At 36.9% G+C, this 13,313-nt stretch overlaps 1 protein-coding gene across 1 annotated transcript in view; it reads right to left on the reverse strand.

Moving 5' to 3' along the window:
* Positions 1-13,313, reverse strand: part of TRHDE (thyrotropin releasing hormone degrading enzyme) — a 210,342-nt gene that overhangs the window by 162,682 nt on the left and 34,347 nt on the right. Inside the window, exon 3 of the mRNA XM_030959613.1 lies at positions 7,811-7,937. Within this exon, the coding sequence (XP_030815473.1) occupies positions 7,811-7,937 (127 nt within the window). The remainder of the gene's footprint in view (positions 1-7,810; positions 7,938-13,313) is intronic.

The following is a 13,313-nucleotide window of genomic DNA, read 5'->3' on the forward strand; positions in this document are numbered from 1 at the left end:
TCATACAGCAACTACAGGGTTCAGCAAGCAAAACACTAGGGCTAAAACTGGTACAGAACACATTTTCAGACAGGAATGGAAAAACAGATTCCATTGTATTGATTTTTATTTCCTCTTAAGACTCATTTGAACTGGTTTCTGAGTCCGGCCAGAAACTGAGCTATCTTCACATTTCAAATCAAATGTGGGAGGCCAAAAACCACAATCCTGAATGAGAAGAAAATACTAGTGGAAGTTATTGCTGTTGCTGCCACTGAAGTATGTAAAACTGCCTGTCTCAATCAATTCACACTAAAAATTCTTAAAAAAATAATAGAATTGACCTGTACTCAAACTGCCCACGTTAAACAAAAAGTCTGAGTGAACTGTGTCAGTGTTTGATGTGGACAGTCCTATAATCTGCCTTTTTTTTTTTCTCACGAGCACAACACTTTGCTTTTGCTGAGTTTCACTCTTCAGGACATCCTCTACCTCACATGTTAAGACAGAAAAAAGAGGAGTTACCATAGTATCCTTGTTCACTCTCCTTCCATTTGAAACTGCAAGGTTAAATGAAAACTGGAACTTTAATGAATTGAACTTGAAATTATTTCAAGTTTGTTATATGAATATGAATCAAAATTACACATAAGCAACTCAGCTGTAAACTTTCATATTTACTCAAATACTGTCATTATGAACACATTAGTCCATTACATATTATTCCATTAGCTCTGTTTGTAAATATACAGTTCTCTTGAAGGTGCTGTTTAAATAATGCTCAGTGTATAAGACTGCACAGGGGGACTACACATTTCATTAAGTCAACAACAGCCATCTCCTTTTCCACCATAGGACAAAATACTTGAGTAGATTGTGTAATACTTCTGTCCTATTTTAGATATAGATGGTATCAGGTTTCTACCTCAATTCTGAGAAAAAAGGCCATTACTTTCTCCTTGGTACTCTGATGTAGATCAACAGCATTACCTACTTCATTCAAACTAAATGCTATAAGTACAATTTTCAAAAGAAAAAAATTCACGGTTTAGCAGATTCTACTGCAATCTAATCTTCCTGAACACTGCCCAAGGATTCACACATCCCTCTTCTTGAGCACCATCTAAATCTACCACAGTATCCTCAGTGATATCATTTATCTTTAATCCAAACCCTTTTGTATTTGTTTTCCTGCCATGTAGCTCTGAGCTTTGCATGGTCACCTTCATAGTGTCACACCATGCACAGAAAGTAACTCTCACAGTATCCTAATGACATATAGACCCTGTCCTATAATAAAAACTACCATTCATAATGCCTGTACAAACATGAAGTTCATTGAGGACCAAAGACCTAATCTTTTCCTAGACACGCTCCTTTAAACTAAAGCTACAGTTACTGGTATAAAAGATCTCAGCTCTGGTCAGTCTCTGATGAACCCTCTTGACTCTCTAACAAGGTTATTAAAATTGTTCTGTAGCCTGTCTTAAAAATAAAATTAGTTCAAAAGTTGGACATGGTCAATCAGGTATGAGAGCTCTGCTCAGGCAAGTGAAAGGAACTATAATGAAAACTACTCCAGTCACAGCTATGTAAAAAGTATTTTGGATCCATGTGCTTTTAGGCATTTAACCATCTCAGACCAGGTAGAATTTCAAACAGTTTTCTGGTGATTCCCATAATTTCTATGGGGTTTCTGTGTGTCAAAGATCTTACCCCATTTCATAAATCCTACAGAAGTATTCACTTCATCTTTTATCAATTTAAAATCAGAGATCAAATTTAAACTATCCAGATTAGTTTCCTCTCTGTGTAAAGGTAAAGAGATACCTTTACTGGTACCTTCTCAGCCAAGATTTCTCCTAACTCACCATAAAATGTATCATCTTCTGAAGGCATCTGTGTTTTTCACAAGGTAGAGAACTAAGAATAGACACTGCTGAAATTCAGTGCACCCACTTCTACACTGGTAGTAACTGTTCAAATTACACATACTGAAGAGCAGCTTAGGAAAAATCTATTTACATTCAGATGAAGAATTCTCCTGTCTCAAAAACAGCCCTGACATTTCCAAGGAATCCCCCACAATCCCACATCCTATTACCCTCTCATAATATCATCACTCTCAGGTGTTGGGTTTTTTTTCTTTTTTTTAATTACTCATTTAAAAGCCAAGTTGATTTAGCCAAGTAGCCAGTGGGGACACTGTCAGACTTGGTCACCTTCTTTTTACTATGGACTGACTGAATTGCTACTGGCAATAATACTCCTGGACACTTTCCTTATCTGAGAGGTATGGCTTCTATTCGTGTCACAGTTAAGAGGGAAGGGAAACCACAACATAATGAAAACATTCCATTCAGAACAGGATTATTTCCACCAGGGCCCATTCATCTTTATTCTATATAAAGCTACTTTATTCCTATATGTAACTTTTCCCATCTCCTGCAAACAATATCAGAGTTGCTACGCTAATGCAACAGAGAGAGATCAGGTTAACAAACTTCCAAAACCTGTTAGAATGCCCAATGTGAGCCATATTAAACTCACTAATAGAAATAATTGGCTTATCATTTGAAATAGTTTAGAGCAATATAGTAAGTCCTAAGTGATGACTATTTTTTCCCTTCTTTGTTAACATTATACTATGGATTGATTTCCTGCGTGGTTTGTTTCAGTTTAGTAATTCACAGTTCCTTTTATATATCAAAGCATTGTTCTGAGAAAATAGATTGCTTTTCCCTATGGCTGGAGCTGGAATTTTTCCCCCTGATGTCCTGACCAGTCTCTGTTTTGAAGTGCTCACAGCTTAGAAATTTAAAAAAGAAAAAAAAAAAAGCCCTCGCATGCCAAAACCACACCCCAAAGGGGAGAAGTGACACAGTTTCTCTGTGTAGGAATGATCTGTATCAACAAATAGTCCTCCATGTGCAGAAGCATTATGTTTTCTTCAAGTAGTTGGTCGAAGAAAATAGCAGGCTTCAACTCTGCTGCCTAAACATGGGTGATAGCCCCAACTGAGATGTTCAAAACTATTAAAAAGCAATAAATCCATGTGAAACTGTCAGGTATGGGCCAGCCACGGCCCAACAGAATCTCATCTGATAGCCAGCAGGACATTAGCTAAGAGTTCTCACAATATCCCATGGCATTTAACAGTACCAGTTAATTCTGTTTAGGCACATGAATCAAGTTTTTAATGCCTGCTCTCCCACCCTTCCCCATTCCAGAAGTACTAATTAATGCTCTAATTTTATAGACAGAGACGAAAAAACAAGCTATCATGCTTGGTGCTGTACAGTAATTTCAGTTCAGAGCTGGATAGGTGGCAGGAAGCCTCGCCTTGCTAGAGAGAAAGCATGAGGATAGAATTGTGAAACTTTTAGCATAACTTTAGCAGAGAATGCAGGCAACAACACAGAGGTTCACCCTACAAGGAGCAGCAGAGACAGAAGGAAGGATGAACAAAGGGGAAGAAAGCAGTAGCACAAGAAGTGCTGACGAAGATGATAGAAGATCAAGTAGGGCAGGAGGCAACATTGCAATGAATAGGTCAGGAGCATGTCCAAGAGTCAAGCTAATAGTAAAGCACTTAAATCAAAAGGAACAGTTAATCACTAGTGCTCACAGTAAGTCAGCTGGCTAACATAACAACAACATCTCAACACATTTTCTCTGGGCCTGCCATGACTCACACTGCATGAGGCAGCAGCAGGTCTCTCTCACCAGAATGTTCACTGTCAAACATCAGGGAATGGAACAGAGGTACATGAGTTCCTTTTAAAAATCAGAATGGGAACATTCTCCTGCTAAATTTCTTCATTCTAATGCCTGAATGATTTTCTACCTCATAAGAAAGAGTTCAAATTCTTCAGCGACATACTTTAAAAACTGAATCCTCCAAAAATACTGTATGAGCAAATGTTAATGCTCAAATCTAGTCTTTCATTGTGCAACATGTTCACTAAATCCCTTGGAAAATCATTTTCTGAGATCTGCCATTCACAGTTTCAAAGTGTTTTATGCAGCATAAAGAAAACAAAGCCATAAAATCTTTGTATGAAGCAGGTAATTGGTAGCCCAATCACAACTGTAAAGGAAAAAAACCCCACCAAACAATAACCTCATAAAATATATCAGATGGAACTCCGAAGTTTACTATACAGCAAATCTAGAGAAAAGAACTTTCAGAAGTCAGAAAATATATTTCACTTAGGGGTGTTGGTGGAGGAGAGGCTGGACATGAGCCAATCTGGGCTGTATCAAAAGCAGTGTGACCAGCCGGGTGAGGGAGGGGATTCTGTCTCTCTACTCCACACTCATGTGACCCCTCATGAAGTGGAGTCTTGGTTGGAAAAGCCAGTCAGCCCCTCCACCTCAAACCATCTACAACTAAAGAATCACAGCTGTCCACATAGCAAGAGGGCTTGATTACATTTTCATTCCCCACAGTGTGACTCTGACCTTTGAAGCCTCTCTTTTAAGGTGGTTTTTCTGTTTGTTTGGGTTTTTTTTCTTTTTAAATTTCTAAGCTCTGTGCACTTCAAAACATTAACTGGTCAGGGCTCCAGGAGGAAAAATTCAAGACCCCTGCAGTCTCAAAGACTCTCATAAGGAAAAGCTCTATGCATACAAAGCAGTTTTTTGTGCAATGCAAACAGGATTAAAAACAACTATGTGATATAAATACAGAAATATTTTGTGTTCACTAGCCATAAGAATATAATTAAAAATCCTTCTGCATACCTTTTTAGATTAAATAAAATTCCATACTTTATCCACCCACCGCTTTAACCAATGTTTACAATGACAATATTATAGTCTTGGGAAAATCTAGGTTTTGTTTAAAAGACACGATTTACTTTTCATAAATGAAATTCATATAAAAATTATTGGCTTGAAACCTTCCACAAGCACCTTCCTGTTCAGAGTATGAACTGGAGAGTAGGGGAAAAAAGCTACATGCTAAATAGAAGCTTTTAACTGTGGAAATTATTAATTCCAGAAAGAGAAATTCCCAATTCACATTCATTACCAGAATTCACATCAATTGGAAAACAAATCTATTTCTCCAGTGCATTCAGAAGGCAGTACAGATCATATAGGATGTAAAAAACCTTAGCCACAGCCATCTGATTGCACGCAAGCACAGCAAGAAAGCCTGGTCACCACCAGTCAGGTAGCCAAGAGCAACAGGAGGAATTGGTTCCTGTGGAGAACACTGGCTGATTTGGCTGATGTATTAAAAACTCAAGTAAGGAGCACTAGTTTCAAATGCCTTGGAAATGGACCCCACTGACTCAGAAGTGAACAAATGAACAGAGATCTTTCTGATCCATCTAAAGAGCCTAAATGTCCTCAGATACTCCTGCCATACAGAGAGCTCAAATGGATGACCACACAGATGACAAAGTGCTTTGCCAAGGCTGGCAGGCCCCTTGTCCAGGGAACATCACCTGTAGTTCCAACTCTAACACACAGACAGCCCCACAGACACCACCAACACCAAAAATGTCTCACCCAATAGCCAGTACAGCACCTCCATAGTCAACTGGTCAATATTTCAACAAAATTATTTTGTAAACATAAACTTTGATTTCAACAAAAATAATTACATTTGGTTAAGTTTCTTCTTGTTAGAACTGAAAAGTATGTGAAACTTTTTTTTAAATCTGTTTGAAACAGAACATTTTCCATAAAACTGTTGACATTAAAAAGCTTTCCAAAGTACATTCTTCATTTTTCACTCCCACTTTCACATTTAGAAGTGAAATTAAAGACTTCTGAAATGCCCTGGTGAAGAAAACATGCTCATTTTTCTTAAAACCATAATAAAGTACTCAATCCATTGCAGTGCTGACAGCAGTAAATCAGATGAGTCCTAAGCTTTTGGAGAGCCCAGGTGCATTTTTAGTATCAACACATCTACCTGATGCACATGCTTTTTCCATTGCTGTCATTAATGCTGTTTTGTCTTTTCAGTTGGGAAATTCTTCAATAATACTGCAAAATCCCTATCATAGACAGATTAAATTATTACCATAATAATTTTTAGTCCTTCTATTCACCCATCAGACTACTGTCCCTAACCTTCTAAACTTTGATTTTTTTTTTAATAAGTTTAAAGGAAAAATAAAAATTCAGCATTTTTTCAGGTTAAAGACACCAGCGCATGCTTAAAGACAGTAATCAGTGTTTGGTTGAACTGGAACAAATATACCTGTATTAATACGCAAATAAAATTCTTAAAAATATTTACATTACTGAGTTTAGAAATTTTTCTTCCTATATTTACATTAAATAAATTCAACCTTACTATATTATAAAAAAAATATTCTCTATAGTAATTATTTTCATGTACCACTACTGAATGGTTAAAGTCTTCGCATAGTATTTCCTATTAACAATTTTACTGCAAATATTTGATGAAAAAAATACAACTTTACTTGTGACTATTCTTCCTGTTCTTTTCCAAAAAGATCCAAACTGGAATACATTAACTTACAATTAGATATTTTTAAAAGATATGCCACAGCACAATGACAATGGATATAGCATGTTGGTTTTAAAGACCATATGCTATAGTTCTGAAAGATACTCTGAAGCAGATACAGTTACTAGCACTACTGCCAGCTGGCATTCTAAATGAACTACCCGAAGTAATGATGTTTGGATGTTAAGATGACCTTTAAGATCCCTTCCAACCAAAACCATTCTATGTTCATCTTTTCTATTCAACAAGTTCTTGATTATATTTTCTCCCTCTGAATTTATGCCCCCTGTAAGCCTAGTACTTCCTTTACAAAGCATTATTAACATGTTTGAAGACATAAATGAAAGTACACATAGAAAATTTGTGTATACTTAAATAGGCCTTATGCCTGTAACTATTATTAAAAGACATCAAGAAATAAATGCCACAACATACTTATAAAAATATTCATGCAATACCCTCATCTAGAAACATCAATTACATTATCTATCTCCTACACCATTAGCTGTAAGTCCAATAAACCTACTCAGCAGGCAAGGGATTTAATGAAATAAACTCTGACTTCCTGGGAGGATCACCTGTGGTTCCAACTCTAATACTTCTGATCAAATACATGCTCTCTTCCTGCTGCTGAGCAACAGGCTCTTCTGAATCTTTATCAAACATGCTCCAAAGGAGGGAGGGCGTAATACTGTGGAAAGTATTTAAATGAGTATGAGACCAACTGATTGTGGTGAAAGGGAGGATGAGAAAAAGCTATTTTTTAAAAATAACAGAAATTTATAGGGTTTACATTTAAAAGGTCACAGTAAAACAAAAGCACTTTTTTCAACAAACAACAAGACAATAAGCTTCTCCACTAATCATCATTAATAAGCCATATAAGCCATAAAATCAAAAAAGAAAAAAAAGCCCACAGTCTTGCACTGCTACAGGTTGCCAGTTTCACAACTATTTTCACTTCTGTTCCCCATTTAAGGCTGAGGCACCAAGGTACAAGTATTACAGAACAAACATCTTCCAGTGGCTATCTCACAGGAGTAAGGACCAAAACGGACAACATCAAAAAAACAAAGAAAAACCGAGCCCACTTATCAGTGAAAGGTCTCAGGTTCTCTACCCATTGTCAAACAAACGTCTGACTGCTTCCCGCTCCTTTCATTTCCAGGTTGGAGAAAGCATATTTTGGCTTCCCCTCCTCCATAAGGAAAAATTTCTTACTTACTGATCCTCCTAAATTAACCCAAACATTTAACTTGAAATCCAATACATGACATTCCTTTAGCTGACTTAATGCCTCATTTCTGGGTTAACTTCACATTCTTTGGGAAATCTTACCCAATTTTGGCAGGGAATAGGGCACTTTAAAATAATCTTCATAAAACTCAATGAGTCTCCTTGTAATATTTAGAGCATAGTCCCCTGATCCTCTTCGGATTGCATCAGGCCTTGCATATAACCGTACCTGTTAAAAAACAAAGCAAAAGTCCAATTTCAGCATCTGCCTTTTAAACCTATCCTACCAGAAGAGGTGAATTAATTACACTACAGTTGCTATGAGGTGGCAGGATTATTCCCTTAAAGTCAAATATGATTGTCATACATTCGTCAAGTCATATCATAGTTGAAAACCAGACCTACCACAATTAAAGTTACAAAGTTCAGAAGTCACAATCTCCTACTTATTTGTGTTGCCAAGTAAAAAACTTGCACTCCTTGTATCAAAATAAATACTCAAAGAAAATACATGTGTTTGTTAGAGATATGATGGAAGAGTGGATTAGTATAATGGTTCTCTGCCTACACTGAATGTAGGCAGGATGCAGTGACTCAGTAGGAGAGAAGTTCATGGTTTGTTAAAGGCACATTATATCAAACCCTGAAAATATTAGTAGACAGTGAAGGAAAAAAATAATCGTTCTCTTTTCTCCTCTCCGGCAGTGACACCGCTACCCTCGATGAGCTATGGGAAGACTGCAAAAACGACCATTTCTAAGCTCATTCATGTACACAAACAATTAACATTCCTGAAACCTCCATGACTGCTTCAGGCTTCTGTTTCCAGAAAGCAGTAAATTAAAGCTGTTTGTATAAGCCACAGACTGCTCTGTTCAGTACAACACAGCTCACACATTTTAATACCTGGAGTGAACCAAGTGAACAGAACTCACCTTCATAATTCAGCATTCAAGTGTGACCCTGATTAGGGAGGTAGCAGAAATTACTGCCAGGTTATTACCTCTTCCTTATCCTTACAGTCTGTAGCAATTTCTTCATGCAAAGATGACACAGAGCCTACAACTGCTAATCAAGAAGGGGACAGAAAGGAGAACCACTTTTTGTTCTCTCTCCTCATACCCTGCCTGATGGAAGCAGCGTGTGCTTTGTCTCTAGTGACTGTGGCAGAAGGTCTCTCCCCGAGGTTCATAATGACCTGATGTAAATGAGACTCTCCTGAAGGTCAATCCTAATAATAATATCTGACTCGCCAGTACTTTCTGTGGTAGGATTAAACCCCAGCTAGAGTTCCCAAGGAAAGCAGTAGTGCAGAAATCAGAAAGTATCAATGCAAACATGAAGGAGAAATATCAGCTTTGGAATGTTTCTAAATGCTCTATTCTGGATTAAGAAAAGCCAATGGGATTTTTGGCTTCAGTGAAAGTATTAGCAAGTATTGCTTTAGTGCTCTTTTCCTGAAGCAGTTTCAGCTGTCCAAGTGGAAACCAGATATCAAGCCTAAGTACAGTGTACCTGTCAATTCTCTTTAAACCCACTATCTCTTGAGTTTCAGTATGGAGACACATTATTTGCTTCATTACAATGTCTATCTTCATATTTAATCTTTGTGTTGTATTAGACTCAGTGTACAATCAACCATACATAGTTATCATTCATAATGTAAAACAGGTAATGGTGTAACCTGATGAGATATGTAATAAAGCAGACTTCTTATAATCACTACCTGAAAGCACATATATCATCATCTGGGCTCCTCCAAATCACTACTTCTTATTGCTTCCTTTCAAAGTTAACAGTAACGTGTACATTAAAATGTTCCCTTATCTACTAAACTAAATACAGGTTTTAAAACAAAACACGTATTAACCACAGAGTTTATGGAAGGATGTTAAGAATCACAATTAGATTTGTGATGAACACTGTTTTGTATCATTAAACCTTTATACACAATTTTGCATAATTGTTCTACTGGCACAGTTGACTGTATCAGCAAATTAGGGGAAAAAAGAGTCAGCCAAGTATGCAAAAAATCATTCAAATTGATAGTGGCCAAATTTGTCCATAATAAGAAAGAGGATGACAGAAGGGAAGAAAATAGTAAGGAAATAGAAGAAAAATCAAGGTTCAACTTATTGCATTACAATGAATGTCTCCTGGCAAATATAGAAAAGGCATTTACTGGTGTCTGAGATGGAGCCAAGGCACAAAAGCTGCAATGCTGCAAACTCTCATTTGTCTCCTGCCTAACGCTGAATGTATTTTTATTTTGCCCATAAAGTTTCCCTGTGTGCCCCTCTGCCTGCCCAGAACAGCTATGGACTGCCAGGCCTCCACAGCTCACACCAGGGTCACCCGTAAGCTGGAACACAGTTCAGAAACTACCCACACCTTTGCCCAGGTCTCTCAGGGGCTTTGAGGCAATAGATACTGTCAAAGCAGTCAACCATCTTCAAACACTGGGTCTTGCTTCTGCCTTTCACCCAGCAACCACTGAGCATGAAATGTAAAGAGAACTTTGGACACACCACTACAGACCTACCCCAGCCTCAGAAATTCCCTCTTGGTTAGCAGAGGGCTACCACAGGGAACAGTCTGTGACACTGCCTACCTGGCTAGCTGCTTTAGAGGACACATTCTGGTCACATTAGGTGCCATTCACAAAGTGAGGAGCTTGGTCCAGAATTCAGTCTAAAGGTTGGCACCTGTAAGTTTGAAACTGAAGCCCCTAACTTTCACACACTGTTTCTTTAATGTGTTTGGGCTTATTTTGACCATATCTTACTTTCAAAGCCATCAAATAGGGACTATATTATTTCCTTAGTTTATAAGAAGATTTTCAGTCAAAAGTAATAAAGTTTTTATATTCTGCTCCAAAGAGGAACTTAAGTAAAACAAAATGACAATTAAGACATGAGATTTGTTTAGAATAATTTGTTTGCTTTCTACTTTCATTTCAAAAGGCAGGTAGGTTAGTGTTACTTTAAAACTGCATTGGACTGAACAACAATGCCGAATTTTTATTTATTTTCCCACAGGCTGTTTGACCACTGTCCTAAGATTTTGATTTTATAGTAATTTAAATAAGAGAAAAAACAAAGTTTTCTGCAGGGTTGGCCTAAATATATAACTACAAAAGACAAACAAGTTTCCAGTGTGTGTCATTTGTCATTCACTGCAATGGCACCTACTGCCCTGCAAATGTTATTAATGCTCTTCTTCATAATCTTTGCAAGATTAGGTTAGACTATTATTTTCATGCAAGAAAGTGGAGACCAAAGAGAGACTAAGAGTAATTCTGGGTGCCTATCTTGACATCTCTCAATGTCAATTCTATTTAACAGTTTTATTGCACATACTTAAAGCACTGTTCCCATTATATCTTACTGCAGTGGTGAACACTTTATCGAAGTTTTGGCCACAGATGCCTTAGTTTGGGCATTCATGAAATCAGCAATACACGATTAATGACTAAACGAGACTCTGTCAGTTTATGTGATTTACTTGGCATCCCACAGCAACTCTGGTGGCAGAGGCAGGGAGGGAATTCAAAGCAGGCATTCATCCTTGTGACCACTTAACAACCTGCACCAAGCACCTTCCATATCTGGGAATTAATAAGGTAGGTTCTGTTTGGACAACAAGTATATGAACAGAACACTGCTGGTCTTCTGATGCAGTCAGAAGCATCCATTGAAAAATATCAGAAAAATGTTATGAAGAATCAGATTCATAATGACACTGCAATAATACCTACAAATATAACAAAGTTTACACAGTTAACCTAAATTCTGAGGGTTTTTCTTAGCTCTCTTACATCTACATTTGCAACCACTACCAATTTTCAACAGGAGTTTTGACTACAAAGAAGAAAAATCCAGCCCTCTCATTTCTCCTTCAAATGGAACCAAACTGACTGACTCCTTCCTATCACAAGTTTGAGCAATTAGGTTTGTGCCTGCAGCCCTACAACCCAGATCTCCTCTTTATACGACACTTGTTAATAACTCTGAAAGTTATTAGATATTCTAAATTAAATCTCTGCAACATATATTTTCTCATTCTTTTCTACAGTGGGCAAAAATGTGAGTTGTTTCCCCATGTTTGCCTTCCAGAGGCCTGGAGTAGTTTCGTAAGAACTTTAAATAAACTCAATACTCAGCCACACTCAGACAATATTTAAAAAAAAATTCATTGTGAAGTATTATTTTAAAAATATTAGTAACCTTACTCAGGTTCTTAGAATTATTTTGGCAGCATTAGCAGAAAAAGTACTAAAATACTCCTGAAACTTGTATGGTAAATTTCTTGTATTTGTTATAAGTGATCAACAGCCTACTCCTCTATAGTTAGTCAAAATTATTTGCTATAAAACAGCATAGTTTTACAAACAATTTGTAAATATTGCAACATTTTCTCTAGTCTGTCTTAGTATTTCAGCATCTGCTACATAAAATAAGTCGAAGAAATTTTAAAAATATTGGTAATGCCAGGTTGCCAAAACTGATAAATGTGGTTGTAAAATAAAAACTGTTTCCCACAGAGAGTCATGATATATGCTAAGAAATATGCAACATACTTAAAACAAATCTCATCTAACTGAAGTCAGGTTATTAACTACAGAGCATGAGAAAAATCTTCCTATCTACAGCAGGTAAAAATTATCCATCAAAAAGAAAGCTAGCACTTGAAAAGAAAAGAGAGATTTTCTTGTCTTATTACTTCAGAGCACTTCCAAAAAACGTGAACTAGTAACTATCTACACTGGGTAAAATTCTGACAAGTACAACTCTAGACAACAACACACAATTTCTAGAGAATAGCAGGTTCACAAAAATTGTTTCTGTTATACCAAAGACTAGTGATAATTTTACCATGTAAAAAAACAGAGGAACAGAACAAAAAGAAGTAAAATTGTTCTATTTTGAAATTTTAAAATCACTACTTTTCTTTTTTTTTTTTTTTTTTTTTTGCATTACAAGTTAAGTGAAAAGAAGCGAGGATTAAACGGATGACAAATGGTAAGGAAAAACCTGCAGTAATTTTTTCACTCTATGTGAAATACTTTGGGTCAAACCAAAGGGTTTGTACAGTTCTGTAGGTAGGAAGAATATGGAATACGTTCAGCATTTTGATCACGGCAACAAAAAGGAAAAAGCCATTATTTACATGTGTCTAATTGCAGAAAGGCTGTGTTCCAACCTCCTCCCATACATGAATTCACTAAAGATAAAGGAAGACCAGAGAGAACTGCACAATGTTCTTCCTTCTTTCTGGCACTAGAAGATACTAAAAACCTTTGCCACAAGCCTGCCAACCTGCTTTCCCAGGGAATTAAGGAAGTTGACAATCAGGCAGAAATCAGGATGTTACAGTAAGAAGTTTACATGCCTGAAGCATGCCATACACCATAGCCCACCTGTTACTGTAGAATTAAATATGCACTTCTACATATGAAGTAGCTTTTGAAGACATTATTTTCTACGTCACCTTCTATTTTATGTGTGCAGCCCGTTTGAAACCTTTTGTTCTTGCAGTGGTGCTATGTTTTTAGGGAAGCATCACCTTGCCTCATATCAAGACACTTCTATTCTTTTAATTATTG

Source organism: Camarhynchus parvulus, chromosome 1A, assembly GCF_901933205.1.
Source record: "Camarhynchus parvulus chromosome 1A, STF_HiC, whole genome shotgun sequence".
In the NCBI taxonomy this organism is placed as follows: domain Eukaryota; kingdom Metazoa; phylum Chordata; class Aves; order Passeriformes; family Thraupidae; genus Camarhynchus; species Camarhynchus parvulus.